Source organism: Cynocephalus volans, chromosome 9, assembly GCF_027409185.1.
Source record: "Cynocephalus volans isolate mCynVol1 chromosome 9, mCynVol1.pri, whole genome shotgun sequence".
NCBI classification, from domain to species: Eukaryota; Metazoa; Chordata; class Mammalia; order Dermoptera; family Cynocephalidae; genus Cynocephalus; species Cynocephalus volans.
In genome coordinates this window covers 136,783,513-136,803,258 of record NC_084468.1, presented here as the reverse complement: position 1 = coordinate 136,803,258, position 19,746 = coordinate 136,783,513, and the positions used below count along the sequence as shown (strand labels likewise).

At 39.7% G+C, this 19,746-nt stretch overlaps 1 protein-coding gene across 1 annotated transcript; it reads right to left on the bottom strand.

Moving 5' to 3' along the window:
* Window positions 1–885: 885 nt before the first annotated feature.
* On the bottom strand, window positions 886–5,621 carry LRAT (lecithin retinol acyltransferase). Its single transcript, XM_063108819.1, has 2 exons — window positions 5,088–5,621; window positions 886–1,304 (listed from the first exon to the last, which is right to left on the bottom strand). Exons 1-2 carry the CDS (start codon window positions 5,619–5,621, stop codon window positions 1,152–1,154), a joined length of 687 nt encoding a protein of 228 aa, XP_062964889.1. The 3' UTR covers window positions 886–1,151.
* Between the last annotated feature and the right edge of the window lie 14,125 nt (window positions 5,622–19,746).

The following is a 19,746-nucleotide window of genomic DNA, read 5'->3' as shown; positions in this document are numbered from 1 at the left end:
ACTAAAGCACTTAAAAATTACTTCCAACAGTAATTTTCTTTAGTCCTACCTGTTTGGGTTTTATATACTGCTATGGTATCCTACTTTTAAGGACATAAACTATGCTTAAATATGAAATGGAGAAAACTGACTAGGAATCAAATCTGAATGCTTTTAAAAATTATACAGTACATTAATAAATGCTCTAAAAGATAACCTATCCAATGACACACATGCAAGTTACACTACAGATTCAAGGGCATATGAAAATAGATTGGACTTACTTTTATATTTGCATCTACACATGTTGTATAATAAACACACTAGTCTAATAAAGCAATCAAGAACAAACTTAATTTGTCTTTGTGTGCATGCACATAGCTGCATGTTTGATGTGCACACAAATACCCAAATTACTTCAATCCTATATTCATTTACCTCTCAGAGTTATTTAAAGTAATCACAGTGGCATATAAAAGGAAAAAATATAATGAATTCCAGACTTCCTAGTAAGTAAAGTCAAATCAAATTGTTTAAATGCTATAGTATATATTTCTGCAGGAAAACACAGATTTCTATCCCTTACGGTTAGATACTTTATTGTTAAACCTTAACTTTGCCAATATTGGTTTCAAAAATAAAATATTGTTGACTTATTTGGGATTATACACAATACATGAAAAAAAGATTGTGAGGGTTTTTTTTTTTTTTTTTTTTGGCCAACTATCAAACTTATTTTCATATGAATGAAGGAAATCTTTCATTTTAATGTAAGTTTTTGAATGAAACAGAATAAATTTACAATAAAGCTAGTAATCTTCAATGAGTCTGCCAATCTTCAAATTCAGGCATAACAGAACAATAATTACAGGAGAAAAAAATAACACAATCTCCTGTGGCTGTCATCTCAGGGCTGATTTTCCTGTATTGCTGAATTCTATCACAAGCTACGTGTTTCCAAGGTTTGGATGGTTCTTTAAAATGGAACTGCCTGATAAAGAAAGCCTTTGTTCTTGGGCTTACACAGTAAGCACTTTGCGTGATTCTTAATCACATTTTTATCCAGAACACAGTGTTACAGGTCACATTTTTCTCAACAAATGCTTATACTGATTTGTACTCTATAAACATATTTACACATAGAATACACACACTGACACGGAGATGTGGAGTTAGCCAGCCATCCATAGGAAGAATGGAATAAAAATCGCAGGAAGGGTAGTATATGACGCCAAGCCCATACAGACTATAGAGGCCAATCCCAAGAGTGCTGAAGCAAGAACACTTCTCTGATCACGAATAATTATCTTCACATTCTCACAAAACTGGAAAATAAAATTTAAGAATATTAGGAAGGGTAGCTAAACTTGAAAGGTGGCATGTATCAAATAGTAAAGCAGTTTCCTCACCTATTTTCTATCTACCAGAAGAACTAGAAATTCCCTTATGACTTAGGAAAAAATAAGATATTAACAATCCAGTTTCTTGATTCCACATCCCACAGTAATTGAAATGATACTTTAGACAACTCAGTTAATAATGGCAGTTGCCTTTGTAAATATAAAATTTTGTAGAAGACTATAGAGAATGTAACCACATAAAAGTTATTCAGGATTAAAGGTTAAAAACAACAAACTGCTTATCAATAACAATAGCATATTCTAAAATTAGATGAACAAAGAGGTCTCTAACCTTGAGTAAAATGAATAGAGTTTGGCCTATTATATTGGTGGATTCAATTCCTCTAATTCGTCTTTCTAAAATTTGGTGATACCAATGAGCACTTTCTTATAAGTCTCAAAATCTAAAGGCATAGAAAGTCTAATTTTGTTGTCATATCCAATTCCCCACCTAAATAAATTAAATTCACCATCAATTATGTGACACATAATTGGCTGCTAGAAATAAAGATAAATTAAATCTGGTCCGTACCCCTAAAGTATGCATTCTTCTAATATGTGTAACTTTTTTCTTAGAAAAATAACTTTTCTTAGAAGTAATGGCCTATGTTTGAGTCCGGACTTCACCTCTCACTGGCTGTGTGACCTCAAATCACTTTATCTGTCCAGATGACCCTCTTCTCCCTGGGAATACTGAGGTTGTTGTGAGGATCAAATGAGTTATTTTATGCAAAAAGTTCTCTGCATTCTTCTTTGTGCTGTATAAATGTAAGGTATTACAATGATTATTATGACTGCTATATCTGTTGACAACTATCTCTACCTGTCAGTGCCAAAATTTAGCAATTAATTCCCATTTTTATGAGTTTTGATAGATCTCATTATAAGCTCCTTTTCTAGACATGGTATTGTATATGCTTTGGGGGTTTCCTACAACTGGTTGTAATAGTACTGAATAGCTAGGCTTCCAAATTCTTAATGAATAGAATGAACAAGCTTAATATATTTTAACACACTATCTTGATAGTATGGTTATCTCTATTCATACTTTCACACAATATTTAAACAAGTGTGAAACATCCGTGTAGTTACCCAGTTGTTGGTCTATTTGTAGGTCAAACATGATTTGTCTCTTTCCCAAACTAACAAGGTATTGGTGATACTATCTTAATGTGGTAGGGATCAAACAGAATGAATTTTTCAAAACAGTGAGAACAAGAGCTTGGCAAATAATAGAAGATATATATTTAGGTAAATGAGTAAGTTGTCTTGATACAGTTCTGCTTGTTGTATCATTTTCCACAAATAATTTATAATTAAGGCAAACAGATTTATTGTGGACTCTTTCCCCCAAAAGCAGATTTTCTCAAGGAGCATCTTATATCTAATGTCCTGTTCCTGTTCACTTGACCATCAGCCTAGGAGGCATTCTAGTGGTGTTCAACAGTAGGAAATTTCTAGGTGTCAAGAAGACTGTAGAGACAGTTTTGTGAGCACTGAGTCCTCAGAAAATAAAGAGAGTATTTGCATTCATTCCTGGCAATGAAAAAGCAGTATTAGCAAAGTAAAAAGAAAAAGCACATGAGCATATGGAATAGTAATAGTTACTAATTAAAGGGATTTAGTTTACAAAATATTGTCAACAGCAATATAAAAATCCCATAATTTTATGATTTTTAAACTTGTAAAAAAGAGTATTACCACAAATAAGTAAAAGATTTTTTTTCCAGTTCATTTTCAAACTAATTGCGGTGGTTTCCTGAGGTAAAGTATACTTGAGAGTTTTTATAAATTCAAATTTTAGAGTCAACTTTGCAACAATCATGTTAAGTTGATAATAGTTGTATATATGGAGAACTCAACAATCAAATTCGGAATCAAATAATTCCTTATGTTTCTAAAAAGTAGAAACCAGTCCTCCTTCAGAACTCATATTAATGACCTAATTCTCTTACGGCATGTTCAAAAAACAGTTCTAAGAATTAGAAAATTTGGGATAAGGATTTTTTTCCCCGGGAAATCTACTCTGTGGCCAAACTGTTTGTTAGACCATTCAAAGTGAAGACAAAAACTCAGTTTCACAAGAGGTGCTATGCAGCAACAGCAATTAGAACATTTCTCTACTTCTGTAAAACCTGACAAAGTTTCCAAAGATGAAAAACTACTCCAACTAGTTGTTTATGCAGATTAAATGTTTTACTACCATAGAAAAGCGCTTGTACTGTTTTTCTGTAAAAATATATAATACAGTGCCATATGTGTTCCATGAAAGGGTAACTCCTCATTACCGCATAGAAATACTTTTTTCCCTTGGAGAAATTATTTGCTTGGTTCTTAAGTAAATGTGACATGTTTGCTTTTGTACAGTTTTGGGGCCAGTGTTTGTAAATGTCATTTCTAAACAGGCCTGGACTGGAGCTGTGATTCTTGAATCATTGCACAGTGCTCTAACTGTATTTTTATTTTACTTGGAAAAGAATTTCTACATCGAGTCTGTTGTGGCTCTATAAAATCTACAAGGAGTTTCATACAACGATTTATAAAAGCATAATACTTTCATGCTCTGCCACAAAAGAGAAGGATTTTGCCACATGGGTCAAAGATCTAATCAAGATGTGAGGCAATTAGAAATTGGTTACATAGACTCAGAATCTTTTGGTCCAAAAAATATCTGAACATGAAGAGTAACACTAAAGCTCATTATGTGATTACCCAGATTTCCATAATGAAGGGTGAACATTAACAATTACTATTTTAACAAGGGCAGTGAAGGCTGAGAAAGCCTCCAATTGCAAGTGAAGTTGCAGGCTTAAAATGTTAACTATTTTTAAAGATAAGAGGTTTCAAAACAAAATAAAAATCCATTTTTCCTTTGGATTTTGGCTAATTTAACAATCTTAAATTCTAATACTGTTTTTTCAAAGTACTCATAAAAATTACCTTCCAACATTTAATGGTTCTTCTTGAAAATCAATTGTTTTTATCTCTGAGGAATCCATAAACAATGTAGCCTACCTCTGGGGCTAATGGGTGAAGGATGCTTAACAATGAGGAAGTCTACATGGAGATTAAAGCCAATCCAGAAAGAATTCAGAATACCAAAGAAAAGTCCTCTCTGAAGCACAAGATACAGGAATAAGGTCCTCTAGTAAGATTTTGATAGTTTTTATTATGCAAGGGGAATTCACTCTATGCATCTTACTGAGGGAGAAAACTGCATGCTTTCTTATTTTACAGGCACACAATATACTTATAGTGTTATGAATTAAATACAAGCTCTGGAATCCCTTCCAGTTGCAATTCTTAGGAAAAGTTGCCAGCGCACAGATGTCCTGTGATTCCCCCCAGTCCCCACCCCCGCCAGTCACCTGCCCTTTGTCATTCGAACTACGTTGTGGGTGGACACTCTGAAGACTTCTGCAGCAATAACTGGACAGCTGTTTGGAATCTCTGGAAGCAGTCCTGCATTGCTATCCCCCTTCGCTGCTCATTTTGAGATATCCTGCAAAGGACATCGCCATTTATTTACCTAGCCTCCCTTAGGAACACCAGAGCTTTCCTTAGTTAATCTAGAACTTTAAGAACGGTGTGGAAGTGGTGGGGGAGGTGTCCAGGAAGAAGATCCTTGCTCCCAGGGAAGAGAAAAGGTCAGGGATGAGAGGGGGCAACCCCACCGAGCCCACCTCCCCTGCGAATCACACGTCGTACCTTATCGGCCTGGGGGCTGATGGGAGTGCCATATCTGCAGTAGGTCACGAAGTGCTCGCAGTTGTCCCACAGTAGGCTGTAGGAGGTCAGGCCCAGGAGCTTCTCAGCCCTCCGCGCCACTTCTTCGTTGAGCAGCGCCTTCTTCTTCAAGGACTCGTCCAGGTGGTTGACCAGGATGTCGGCTCCATAGGCGAAGTCTTCCACCGTGTCCACGCGGATGCTGGCCACCTTGACAATGACGCCCAGAATGAGACGCTTGTTGGAGACTACCTTCTGCGTGCGCCCCTTGTCGTCGGTCAGAGCCAACAGGATGTCGGGCATCAGGTGAGCGACACGGTTGTCACCCAGGTAGATGCCATAGTGAGTCAGGTGGGTCCGGGGCACCTCCAGCACGTCGCCGCGGAGGAAAGAGCTGATTTCATACAGTCTTTTCCTCCCGTTGTCTTCTCCCGCGGAGCCCGAACTGAAGAGTTTGGAGATGAGGAGCAGCTTCTCCAGCAGCAGAGAAACCACCTCCAGCATCGGGTTCTTCATTCTGCAGGGAAGAGGGAGTCTTGGGGGAGTGCCGCCGCCGCTGTGGCACGGGCGGGGCCGGGCAAGACGAGCTCGCCGGGCAGGGGCGCTGCGCTGCTGCTCACCCGCAGGCCAGGTGAGGCACGGCGCCGGGGACGGCGGCTGCCCAGAAGAGAGGGAGAAAAAGAAGGAAGGAGAAGCCTCAGTCAACCCGGACGGGGCACTGAGGAAGATAAGGAACTGGCGGCTGACCACCGGGACAATGGGACCGGTAAGTACAACGAAGAGCACACGAAAGACGGAACCTGAGGGCCGTGCGGAGGCGCAGGAGCTGGAGGTGCTCAGTGGCGCCGCCTTCGCGGGGGCCTTTTATCGCCGTCGAGGGGGCGGGCAGAACACCGTCACAGGCCTGCCGAGCGCATTGATTGGGCGCCGGCGCCGGGCGCCGCTCGCGGCGGAGCACGCGGGACTGTAGTCTCTTTGCAAGGGGGTGGGATGAGCCTGGGCCCCGGCGTCCCGCACCGTCGCCCCTCCTCGCCGCAGGCTCCCTCTTTCATTCAAGAGCTAAGCATCGGACGTAAGCAGCCGACTCAGGGGAGTAGAGGCTGGAGGCGTGGCCGCGCGAGAGGTCCTGCACCTGTCGGAACCGGCGCGAGCTCCAGACACTTCGGGGTAGTTTTCGGTGGAAAGTTCTCTCGGGCCAGATGTCCGAGTAGGACCATTTCTGTCTGAAGGGATGGATACCCGGAGACCTGGGCTCGCCGAAGAGTTTGCGTTTACTTTGTGCGCGCCTGGAAAGCCTGCGGATTCATTCCCATGCAGACCGCGTTCCCCCTTACGTGTCCCGAATCCCCTGTGTTTTCAGCGGCGCTCGGGTGTTGCTACCCGCGCGTCCAGGCCCCGCGAGGCGGTGATGGAAGCTGAGGCCTCTCCGCGTTCCGAGGCACCAGTGGCCGTTAGCGCGAGGCTCCCAACCGTCAGCATGAAGAACGGCGAGGCCCCAACGTTCTCCAGGAAAGAAGGATTGATGTCAAGTGTTTCTCCGGCTTTCGGGTCACAAGTACCCAGCTTCGGTTCAGCCAGTGAAACTGCCGATTTCTTTGAAAGCGCAGCCGCCCGTAGATGACCTAGCAAGGCAAAACACTGGATGAGGCGCCGCGCTCCTAGCCCGTGCGCCTGCCGCCCGACCCAGGTGCCTCCGCCAGGGTGGTCCCAGGCAGCTGCCGCCGCGCCCGGATCTGCACGCGGTGTCCAGACCCTGCGCGCAGTTCGGTGCTAAAGCACTATGTAAATGCTTAAATTCCGCCAACAAAGGCCACGGTGGAAAGCCTCGTTTGGCTCCACGAAGCTGCTAATTCGGGGCTAATAGGTTTCATCTGAGAGCAGATTTTCTGCTCGCCTGGGGGAGGGCAGTCTCCGCGGATGATGGATGAAGGGACATTAATCTTACCTGGGAGATGAAGGGGACGGTGGAGACCAGGCGGGGAAGGAGGCCGGCTCCCCATTATCCTAGGAGGCCGGCCTTTGCTTCCACTCCCGGTCTGCCATCAGCGATCTGTCCCCGTCACCCCGCTTGCTGGTGACTTTTGTTCATTTCACAAACGATTGCGAAACATATTTTAGACTCAGCAAAGAAAGGAAAACGCCCACAAACGAATCGCAGGAGGAAGGTGGGGAAGGGGAGAGAAACAGTGGACGTGGAAATTTTAAGAAAATGTATTTCCCCAGTTTGCCCCCGAAATTTAAAGAAAAGCGCTGAGCTAGCGAGTCGCTGAAACACCTCCGCACGTGGGCGCTTGTTAGCTCCTAGCGGCACAGCAGCTCAGCACATTTCCTTAAGTCGGGAGTCTGGAAAGCGTTGACGTGTGATCCAGACCTCGTCGAATAAGTTAGCTGCAAACTCGACGTTGGGTTCGTAGGCTCTGGACTCGCTGTTTTGGGAAAGAGCCGATACAGGAGCCTGTAGTGTCACAGGCCAAAGGGCCCCGGGAGATCAAAGGGGACTTGGTAATTAGGGTTTCCGTCTCTGACGGTCACCAACAAGGCTTATAACGCTTAAGAGTCTCCACCGGGGGACTTGCAGGAGACAAAAGCGTGGAGAATTGCATCGCGGCCCCACAGAGAACTTGCAGAGCAAAAAACATGTAGGAGAAAACGCCCGTAGACCTTCAATAGCCTCGTGCCCAGGGCGTTTTGGGAGAGGCAGGCTTTTTAAGTTGATTTGCTTTTTATTTTTCTTTCTCTCCCGGTGGAGGGTGGAGTCAATTTTTTGGCCTCCTTCTTCGGAAAGTCACTTCCAAAAGGAAGGAGGTGAGATCAGTAAGAGGCATGAATCTGTGTAGTTGCTAAATATGCAGATACCCTGCTGCCGTGGAAAGGAATGGGGTTGGAGAGTGTGCATAGTTTCGGCAAGCTTATTATTTTTGCCTCCGATAAACCCCGATTGTTAAGCCAGAATGTTATACCATTAAATAAATTTATTTTTCTCAGTGGCATCAGCCGGGAATTCAGCTTCCGGCAAGCCGAAGCAGGCAGTGGAACGTGTTCCTTTGTCTTGTTTCTGAGGCCTCCCCTGACCTCTTGTGCGGGGAAAGGATTGGCGACGTTTAGGTTGCTTTCAGCTGAGAAACTAGCGTCGAATGAGCTCTTGTTGGCTGGGCTGCTTGCCCTCCCCTTCCCTCTTGGTCAAGGATCATTATAACCTTCCCTTACAAAACGCAATTTCTCATAGATGATTATGGCTGAGCGATCAGTCGTTGATGGCTCCTTACGTTTCATAAAAATACGCACGCCAATCATCAATTTTAGCTAAACACAGGGAACGCTATCACTGTTAGGAAGAAAGACCCAAAAGAAATTTTACATTAGAAAGTTCTCCTAAACCAGAAACGGTTACATGGAGACAGGAGAAATCACCCCACCCCGGTTGCTACAAATACCTCGTGTTTCCCAGATCGTAAGAACGGCGGCTATATTCAGTGATAAGGTTCGATGTGCAAACGCCTTAAATACTCATAAACGCGAATGGGTCGCCAGGTCTGGCCGGGAGATTTAGAAGGAGCCTAGATTTTCTATGTCTACACAGACTGCGTTGAGAGATCGACCCTCACCTCGGCGACCGCTTCCCTACCCACCTGCAGAAGGACGAACGACAGCTACAGTGTTCCCTCCCACCAGCCGTACTCAGACCCGGTCCATTTCTCCCAGCTGGGCAGAACAAGCCTCCATTGGGCCTCAACTCAAAAGAGTCTAAAATTGGGGCTCGTAGAGCCCACCTAACTTCCGGGCATCGCCTTTGCGGCCTCTGCCCCAGTGCGGGTTTTAGGAGAGTTTCTGCTCTCAGGAATTAGGAGAGGGAGAAGGTGAGGGGTCCACCGGCAGAAGCCTAAGGCCCTGAAGGCTAATAGATTTCTCACCTGCAAGCTTCTTACTGGAGACTCCCTACTCCTCAGAGCAGTCTTTGGAGTGGAGGATATAATGGCAATATTAGTAATCTTAATAGCTGATGCTTATTTTGTGCTTCCTATATGCTAGTGTTTTTTTCATTTAATCCTAATTAAATTTAATCCTAAACATGTTTTCATTTAATCCTCATAACCCTATTAAGTATCATCTCCATTTTACACAGGAAGAAGCTGAGACTTTAACTTTGTCTAGGTTACCATGCTAACTTGTGGATAAGGACTGAACCACCTGTCCCTTGTCCCAAAGTCCTCAACCAGCACTGGGGAAAGCCTGACCTTCTATTGGTCCATCATCCAGTCATTTACTGAGTACCTGCTGTAGGAAGATGCTATGCCCCGCCCTGGAGGTTCAATAAAATACCCAACCCTAAACTCAAAAATCCCACACCCTTTCTTTGTAAAGCGGACCTAATTTCCCCACTTCTCTAGTGCCATGCGGTCCGATTTTTAACATCAGCTAACTTACTGGATTAGTGACAAAGCGCTGATTAAGGTTCCGGTTAATAATATTCCCTCACCAGGAAGGCTCCTAAACTTGAGTGGCCACGAAATCCCACACCCTCCTTAGACAGTGAATCTGGAGTGGGGAAGTTCAATGTTTTACCCAAGGGCACAGAGTCCCAGACTTTTTAGCTCTTAGACCTTTTCCCTGGGCCCTAACCCTGATAAATTTGGTTTTCTGACCTGCATGTTGTAAAATAAGAATTTAAGGATTATTTTGTTCTTAGATTTTCTTAGATTACTAAAACATTGAGCTCACAAATAATGATAATCTTAACATTTATTTATCTTCTGAGCTATCCATCTACCTTCAGTTTGTTTACAAATGCTCAGGTCTGGCCTGCTGGACATTAACAGGGGCCCTAACTAGCTAATGCTGAAGATGTAGGGAGAATAAAGGCTTTTGTGAACTTTCTTCTGCCAGCAGAGGAAAAAAAGCAGACACTTTTTCATGGAGCCTCCTAACTTAGTGTTACAAGTGTTAGGTCAATAGGAATCAATTACCTGCTAGTAATTGGGAGGAAATTTTCCCCAGCTTCTTTCCCAATTGGCTAGCACTTTATGAGGGCCTCGCTCCTGCCTATTCTTAGAAAGACTACAGGCTGCAGCTTCAGTTGGTCCTTTTTGTTTTTGTTTGTTGTTTGCCAACCATAAAAATAAGAACATTGAACAAAAACAAAGAATGTTGCATTTAGCATTATGAAGAATCATGACCCAAATGATTATAGCTTACTATAAATTAACAATAGCTTAGACAGCTGTGAGGTAGAGGAAGGAGGCAGAAATTTCAAGTTAAGGTCAGGCAGTGCCATTTATAGCTAAATAAACTCAGATAAGTCATTTACCACCTCTGAGCTTCAATTTCATCTTTCTAAAATGGGAATAATATTTCAGAGGGCTGTTTTGGGATTAAACAAAATCAAAATATATTGCAGCATTGTATGAAAATTCATAATGTGATGCATCACCTATAATATCATTTGTGTTATTCTTCAGAGAAACAACGTTAAGGTGGAGGGGCTTTTCCGTTTCTGCTTTAGCAGCAGTGTCATCCAAGAATGAAGTGTAGGCAAAGGACATACTTCTACTCACAGACCCCTTTGAACCAGAGGGGTAAGCAGAAAGCAGGCAAGAAAGTGTTTTGGAGTTGACTGGAACCACCGAGAGCCTGAGGACACAGACACCGACAGTCAGTGGGCAGCCGGCACAGAAAATCACACCAGGAGATTTGGGAGCTGAGTTATAAATGAAGTCATTTATAATTCATAAAAACAAAGATAAAAACCTGTCCTCTGTTCAAAAATGCCTCTCACAAGGTACAAAAGACCCAAGTGTCCATTTTAGAAATGATGAAATGACATGGTACCAAGGAATGGCTAATAATTTTGAGATGCCCATAAAACATAGAGCACATTTTCTTAATATATAGATAATAAATGACAAACCATGTTACTCCTTAATAACTTGGAGCAGATACAGCAACTACTTTATAATTTCATCTTGTTTCCTTTTGATTCTAATTTATCATTATGAGGCAATAATAAATATGGATACTGGGTGACCCACGGTTGTTAGCAAAAGCATACATGACGATAGCCTTTGGCTACATATTCAAAAGACAAAAAGACAATTCCAGTGCCACTGTACTCATATAGGAAATGTACAGGAAAATAGGGTATTGCTGTTCCCCAAACAGAACAGCATTGGCAAGCACCGGTAATGCTAAGTACCAGGAACATCAATAAATGTCTTTAGCTTCAACTGCCATATGAAATTATATATATATGAATTTAAATGTGGAGGTACTAGGTTTTCTCTCTTGCTCTGTGATCTTCGAATCCTCAAAAACAACACTCATTAAAATGAAGACAACTGTTTCATTAAGAAGTTATCCAAAAAGACTGCAGATCTATTTTCTTCCTCATTGTGAACCAAGAGTTCTACAGTATATCCCTGTATACATTCTTTGTAATTTTATAGGAAGTGTTAACAACATGCTGATGTCAATAACACATAGAAAAAAGACACTGAGGAGAAAGTATCCAGTGCTTAGATGCTTACCTGAGGATGCCTTCTCAGTGATGCAGTGCCTCTACCACCAGGGGATCTTCTCAAAACAAAGTTTAATGTATATGTTCCTGGCAATTTATATCTACAGAAATAAGAAAAAAGAGATAATCACATAACAAATAATAATATAACAAATTTTACCAAATATTGGGACTTCTAAAAGAAGTAGCTACCTCCCAAGGAAACCTCACAATAAGCCTTATGATGGCCATAAAAATAAAGATAGGCGATTTAGATATAAACATGAATATAAATAGATATTTTACTCAAGAATGCAGTGAGCCAAATGGCAAGGCTGAATTCACCCAGGATATCTTTACCCAAAAAGGAAAAGCACTCAGTAAACAGGAAGAGGAAGGTTGTTTTTTTTTTTTTTTTTTTTTCCTTTTCACTTTATGTTTTGACATCATTATAGATTTTCAGAACATTTTCAAAAATGTATGAAGAATTCCCATATATTCTTTACCCAGATTTTCCAAATCTTGCTTTATTCTTCCCTTTGAGCGTATGTACACACACACACACACACATGTGTGTGTGTGTGTGTGTGTGTATATATATATTTCTGAACTATTTGAGTGTAAGTTGCAGATATGATGCCCCTTTACCCCTAAATTCTTAATGTGTTTCCTAAAATTAAAGACATTTTCTTACATATCACAATATAATTATCAAAACCAGAAAATTAACTTTAATACAATTATCTAATTTACAGGCAATTAGTATTTGCCAATTATCCCAATAATGTCTTTTATAGCAAAAGAAAATTCCAAATCATAATTGTGCATTATAGTCAGTTATGTCTCACTAGACTCCTGTAATTTAGATCAATTTCTCAGTCTTTCTTTCATGACATTGACATTCGAAGGAATACAGGCCTGCTATTTTGTAGAATACCCATCAATTTGTGTTTGTCTGATGTTTCCTCATGGTTAGATTCAGGTTATGAATTTTTGGCAGGTATGTCACAGGAGTAGTGGTCTTTTCATTTTCAACGCACCATATGAGTAGGCATGTAATGTCGCTGGCATCTGGGGCCACCAGTGAGGCCTTAGTGTTCCTAAGAGATAGGCTGGGACTCACAGCTGGGCCTTGGGGTTCTTCTGTTGAACATAAACTAGTTACCAGAACACCAACCTCAGTCAAGGCCACTCTGTGACCTGGTGACAAGACCATTCCCTTATCATGTCCAAACACAGACATAACCATGAACACTGTTATCGTCATACAAAGAGCCAAACATCCCTCTATTCTGGCTAATATGTATGCCTGTGGCTACTTTACCAGTTATAGCTCTAGCTTCAGTCTACCATACCTCTATATGAGATTTAATAAGATACCCAATCTTAGAATTACCCCAGCTTCCTGACAGCATCCATTCCAGAACCACTTCCTTAAACCCTCTCCCAGATTACCTAACACAATCCCAAATCCTATAAAAAGTCCTTTCTAATACCTTCTTACTGAGATGATGCATGGTTTCCCATGATAGGCATTCTCCCTCACTGTAGCAATTAATACACAAAGGTTGTGTGTACCTGCTAGTCTTAAGCTGCAAGACATTGGACAGTAGTGATCATAATGTTGGTCAATTGGTTAAAGTATGTCTGCCAGGTTTATCCATTGTAATGTTACTGTTTTCCTTTTGCAATTAACACATATCTTGTGGTGCAATACTTTGAGACTACGTAAATGTCCTGGTACTGCTCCAGCTTTCTACCATTAGTTTTAGCATCCACTAATGATTCTTGCCTGAATCAGCTATTATGATGATGATTGCCAAATGGTAATTATTCTATTTCATCATTCTTTCCACAGTAATGAGTTAGATTTTTATCATAAGGAAGGGCTTTCCATTCTTGTCTACTTATTAATATTGTTGTGGACTTCATTGCATTATTTTATTCAGTGAATTATAATCCATTAATATTTCCTTTATCTTGATGGTGAGACTGTTCTGAATGTGTCCTGTGGGAGCTCCTTCAGGCTGGCCCCTGTGTTCTTCTGATTGGTCCCTCTCATCCTTTGAGCACTTCTTTACTATCTGCCACCACAACATGTTCCAGCCTCATCTTTTTGTCTCTCAATCCCAATCCTACAATCAACCACTTCTCCAGGTAGCCCTTGTTCCTTTTCATGCAGAACAGTACATATAAATTAAAATTTGGCCACTTGGTGTGTTCATTGTCAATGAAGTGTCACTGCTTCTAGGCCTTCTCAGCAGACAGAAATAGAAATAGCTTTATGACACACACACACACATATACATGCATACATAGGTGTGTACAGTTATATCTCTTTTCATGTCTATCTCTCTATATTAAAAATCATGAGTTTACCCTAATACCTTTAGTCTAACTCTATAAGGGTCCTTCTTGAGTTGGAAGACATTTTAAGTACACACACATCATGAATGAGAGGCAAAAAACATTTCTCTAGCAATGGCATCTTTAACTGAAGAGCATTTTATAGGACAGGAACTGTATGGTTCTTATAGACATACATGTCCAGTGCTGTATATTGGCAATTCCTCTTCCTAAAGCCCTGATTAGTGTCTAGCCATAGTTTCTTCCAGCCACCATTCTTACAGTTATTGTTCAGTCCTCCCAAATGGCAGCAATGGTAATGTTACCCTCTGTATCAGCAACGGGCTTCCACCAATCCTAAATTGACTTTTACCTACTGTGTCATTGACAATTAGTTTGAAGAAGGCTTAAGCCATGGTAAAACTTGCATTTTAACACAGAGAAACATCTTTTTTGGTTTTTTGCTACACTATTGTTAGCACATTGTGGTCAGCCTTAGAATTCAAAATTGTTTTCCAGGACACAAAATTGGTGATAGAAAATAAGAAGTCTACACATAGCATATTTGTGTTAATCATAAGAGTGGTATCAGGATGAATTTTATTTCCTATTAAATTTTTGGACTTCAAGCAGTAGTAGACTTTGGTCATAGACTAAATCGGATACCACAAAGTAAATGCTGAAGTCAGAATATCTCAATAGAGGGTTCGTGAAAGTATTCAAAGGATGATTTACTAATGACTACAAGACAGAGCTATACTATACCTTCTGTTAGTGCTCACTGCACTTAAAGCATGGAAAGAATATCAATGTATACACAAAAATGCACACACATATTAACAATATGTCCTATCAGAATGTTTTTTAATGTGCATATTCATGTTTATATGTATATGTGCTTGTGCATGAAAAATAGTTCAGACAATATCAGTGCTGACCAGGGCAGGGTGAAACAGGATACTGTGATCAAGATGTGTTTGTGAAAGGTGAAGAGGTATAAATGAGAAAATTAAATGAAAAGGGAAAGGTGGCTGAATTGCCTGGATGTAGTGCAGATGTATTGTTGTCTAGCAACAAAATATTTTCCTTTACATGTGATATTTTCAACATTATTTTTGTTAATTTCTTGAATAATAATATGGAAATAAATGACTGTAACTGAAAATATGCAAAGATGTATAAGAATAAAAAATTATTATGCGAGTAGAGTAAATATTTTGATTATTGCACAGGCACCAACATAAAAATTTACTCATTTAACATTTGTTCTAGCATTAAGATAGGCAGAATACAGCTTCATCATCCACAGTTTTAAAGCAATTTTTAAATTTTGTTTTGACATCTACACACAGCATATATTGTGTTAATCCTAAGACTGGTATCAGGAAGAATTTTTTTTCCTCTTAAACTTTTTACCTTCAAGGAACTAAAAGAATTAGCTTTTGATTTTGTTTTCCACTGTGCAATTTCAGATACCAATTCTACATAGTACTAAATACATTCATTACTATTCAAATGAATAAAAGTGATATTTAAGAGCAATTTCTAAATATCGTATTTGAAGCAGAGATTAATTTTAAATCAGAAAACCTGCCCTAGGTTACTATTTCCTTTGTAAGTTGATAACTGTTAATATAAATTTGACCCATTTTTTTTCCTTATACATATAACCAAATGGAATGTGGGCTTGACGAGAAGACTGAAAATTGTATGAGGATTGTTATTAACCATATTTTCATAATTACTACAATTATATTTTAAAAAGAAAAGTCTGCTTATGAGTTTCAGGTGATACAGAAGCCTCCCCAGATTTTTTTCATTCATTTCTCCATATACTGGACAAATATGTCTGCCCTGCCATGCTGGACGTATACCAGCCTTCCATAACAATCCAGGGCAGTGTGTGACAGGAATAATATAAAGTCCTTTAGGAGCTCAAAGGAGGATAAAATGCTGGCTGAGATGGATTCCTATTATTTAAAGTTGAATTGCTTTAATCATATCAGTGCTAGGTCAGGGCAAAGCCTCAAACCTACATGTACAACATTTATACTTTGGAAGCATCGATGTCCACCTTTGCAAAAAGAAATAATGCAAGAGAGAGTCACCTAGCTGCAAAGAAGGAAACTGTGAGTAGGACTGACAATTTACTTACAAAAACAGATAACCAAATTTCAGATAATGAAGAATTGAAATATTGATCTTAATATTCAAAAATTATAAAAATATCTTAAAAGACTGAAATACATAAGTTCCAGTATTCTGTTCAAACTAACATCAAACTAAACTTACTATATTCACACTATTAAAATTTGAATCACTTTGCACTTAGTGCTAGATCAGGGCAAAGCCCAAAACACACATGTACCACACATTCCACTTACACCTCTGAAGCATCAATATCCAACTTTACAAAAAGAAATAATGCAAGGGAGAGTGGCACTGGGGTTGTTGAGAGGAAGACTGTGCTGGGCCTTCCTTTGGTGAGGTAAAATGATGTAGTACAGTGCTCAAGAGCATAGACTTGGGAGCTAGATTGCCTGGGTTTGAATTCCAGCTCAACCACTGGACTTTAGGAAGATTATTTCATCATTTTGTGCTGTACTTCCCACCCACTATTGCATGGAGGAATAAGTGAATTAATAAGTGCTGAGAAACCATGACTGAGTCAAATAAACTTTCAATAAATAATACCTTTGAATGAATTGCTTAGCTCAATATATGCTAATGATATCCTTCTACCTTCAGGGCATTGTGCTTAGGCTTAGATGCTACTTCCTACAAGGATTTATAGTATGTATGATGTGAAATTACCTGGTAATCTTTAAAACAGATGTGATCCAGTGACTATTTTATTTCCTCACCTGCTTATGTCCTATGTGCTCACTTTCACTTATTTCATCAATAGTAAAGGGAGAATACATACTTAGCTATATTAAGTGCTGGTAGTAATGAGGTATGAGACATGTCTCTGCCCTGAAGGGCCTTAAACTGTAATACTGGAGATAGGACATAAATGATGACAAAACGTGGACACTTATCAAATGATAACTGTGTGGCACAGATAGAAAGTATATTTGTATGAGTACTGATATAAAACAAACAATGATTATCTGTCATATTTGTTTCAATTAAGCATAACTCACTCTATTCTTTTCCTTGAATTACTGCTTCAATTTTATATTGCTATTCATTGCTTGGTATTTAATTGGTCTACTCCAGTTCCAAAAATTTTATTTCTCTGTGATTTTATTTATTTTGTTATCATGTTATTATATTATTTTGTTTTGTCTTATCTTCTTATAGAGTTTCAAGGCAGCTTGAGTTCTAGATCTGTGTCTTAAATTTTTTTTTTTTTGTATCCCAATTTACTTTGCACATTACTTTACATGTAGGAGCCAAACAAATATATATCTTTTATTTAATAAATATATAGGAACCAAAAGTTAATTCACACAACAAAGTCTGAATTAGACAAGGCTCTTTCCAATTTAAAATACATTTATAGAGATTACTAAATTCACTTTGCATATGTACACTGGAGGAAGATGTGGACAACTGGTAGGAGAAATGGAAGACAGCAGTAAGAGCCATGAAAGGTTTACAAAATAGATTTTATAAAAAGCTGAAGACATTGGTGTTATTTAGCCATAAGAAAGAATCTAATCGGTGAATGTCACTCAGAGTCAGGAGTTATCTACAGATCATTTCCACAGAAAGAGGGATATAAGTGACGGATCTTGAATCATATCCAGAATCATCTGTATAGCCCGGAGCTAGTTAGACTTGCAAACTCAAGATCCCCACCCCAGACTGACAGAATCAGAATCTCTGGGGGGGTGGGACTCCACTATCTGTTTTAACAAGCCCTCCAAGTGACTGATGCAAGCTCAGATTTCTTAAGCACTTCTCTAAGGGAGCTTTGCTGGGAAGGGTGTGCTTGAAATACTCATCAGAGAAGGTTGGGATTTCATTTCTCACAAGATTGTTAATCTGAATAGCAATCTGACTGACTGCTGATTATCTCTGAACCCATAGTAGCACCATTCACTGTGGGCTCCATTCATTAGAGTGTTGCTTGCCCAATCCTATCAGGCCTCCAAGGCACCCAGCGTGCACCTCACCTCCTTCCATGACATGGAAACAGGTAAGCAGCTCAGCCTTTGGGTCCTGAGCACTCACCTGAGAGCTCACTGCTCAGCAAAAGACTGTCAGGTAAGGGTTTTAGGAAAGGTAAACCACTGAAAAGTGTGATCGTTAGAAGGAATGAAGTAGAGACACAAATAAGGAGAATTGGTTAGAAAAAAATACGAATGAGAAGTATGAACATAAGAATAAAAGGAGAGGTGAGCTTATCTAAAGTCAGAGTCAATGAGAAGCAAGTGAAAGAAAGAAAGCGTCTGAAGTAACACGCGAGGAGCCGTGGAATCCATCTGCTAGGGCTGCTGCCAGAGTTCAGTGAGTCATGAGTCAGTGCCGGAAAAGTGCAACGGTACTCGGCAAATGGTGAACACTGGTAAGGGCTGGTTGCGACTGTGACTTCAGTGAAGAAAAAAAGGTGGAAGAGTAAGAAGTGAGAAACCATATTAGCTAACTATGTTCCAGGGGTCATACAAGAGCAGCTCTTTCTGAAGTGAGGCGATGAAACAGATGACCTCTTAAAACCTTTCACAATGAATGGTTATTACACGGCTGGTATGTTACACACACACATGCACCCACACACACTTACCTATTGTGTGTATATATAATTAACTAGAAAATACCTGTGGTATTTATTATTTTTATTATTATTAAATTTTTTTTTTTTTTGAAAATTGAATAGACACTTTTATTGGCATCTCTAGGCCATTTGTTTTTAAAAGTCACCTTTAAGTTACATGAAGAATAATTTTAAAAATAAATATTTATAGAATAGCATTGCTACTAACAAATTCTTTTAAATTTTTGCTTTAAAATGTGGACATACTTTAAATTTGACAAAAACTCATAAAAATAGAAAAATACTCTGTTTTAGCTGACCTAGCATACCTAAACACAATGGGGTGCCTTCTTAATTACTTCCTTTAATGTGCTGAACTTCATTTCAGTATTCATTAGAGTTCAGAATTCCAGGAGAATTTCCGGTTAGTTTTGGCCAAATTATTATTGATGAATTGAAAAAACAAAATAGAACATATCAATCAATTATAGATAGTCTTGGTAGTATTAAATGAAAATACAAGAAAGAAAATGTATCTGCATAAAATCTAGCCATAGAAATGATAGATGATCAGACTAAGTCTCAAAACACATTAATGAAAGTCAACTCTCTCATTGGCCAGTACTAGTAATGATTGGCACCATATGGGTTTGCTGAAAGCAACTAGAAACATATTTACTCCGTCCCTCTTAGTGAAATTAGCAGACAGCCCCAAGGAAAGAATATGATTTTTCTCCAATTTTACTTATATAGAAAATTAAAATCTTAAAATTAAATGTATTACAGCTTTCATGATTTCATCATGATTGAGCATACCTAGGAAATGAGTCATTCAAAGATATTCAAAGACATGCTTTGTGTGTTGTTCCCTAGTGCTTATAGGAAACATTAAGACCAAATTATTCTTTCTATGGTGAGTTTATTAGGAAGAATGACAAGCCATTCTCTTTGTTCTCAGAAAAATTCAGCACTGCGTGTGTGGAGAGTGAGGACTGTGTGACTGTGCGACTGTGTGACAGTGATATTGCTCACCAGAAGGTGAGCCATGCGGTGGCCACATGCTTCTGTGGATGACAACATCAGAAATTGCACTTCTAGGTCTA

What these genes read in the sequence shown, in the direction of transcription:
- LRAT (XM_063108819.1), bottom strand. Translation starts at nt 5,621, where the DNA reads ATGAAGAACCCGATGCTGGAGGTGGTTTCTCTGCTGCTGGAGAAGCTG. An exon ending in TCAGCCCCCAGGCCGATAAG is followed by an intron (nt 1,305 to 5,087) that starts GTACGACGTGTG and finishes TTTATTTTCCAG; the next exon opens with TTTTGTGAGAATGTGAAGAT.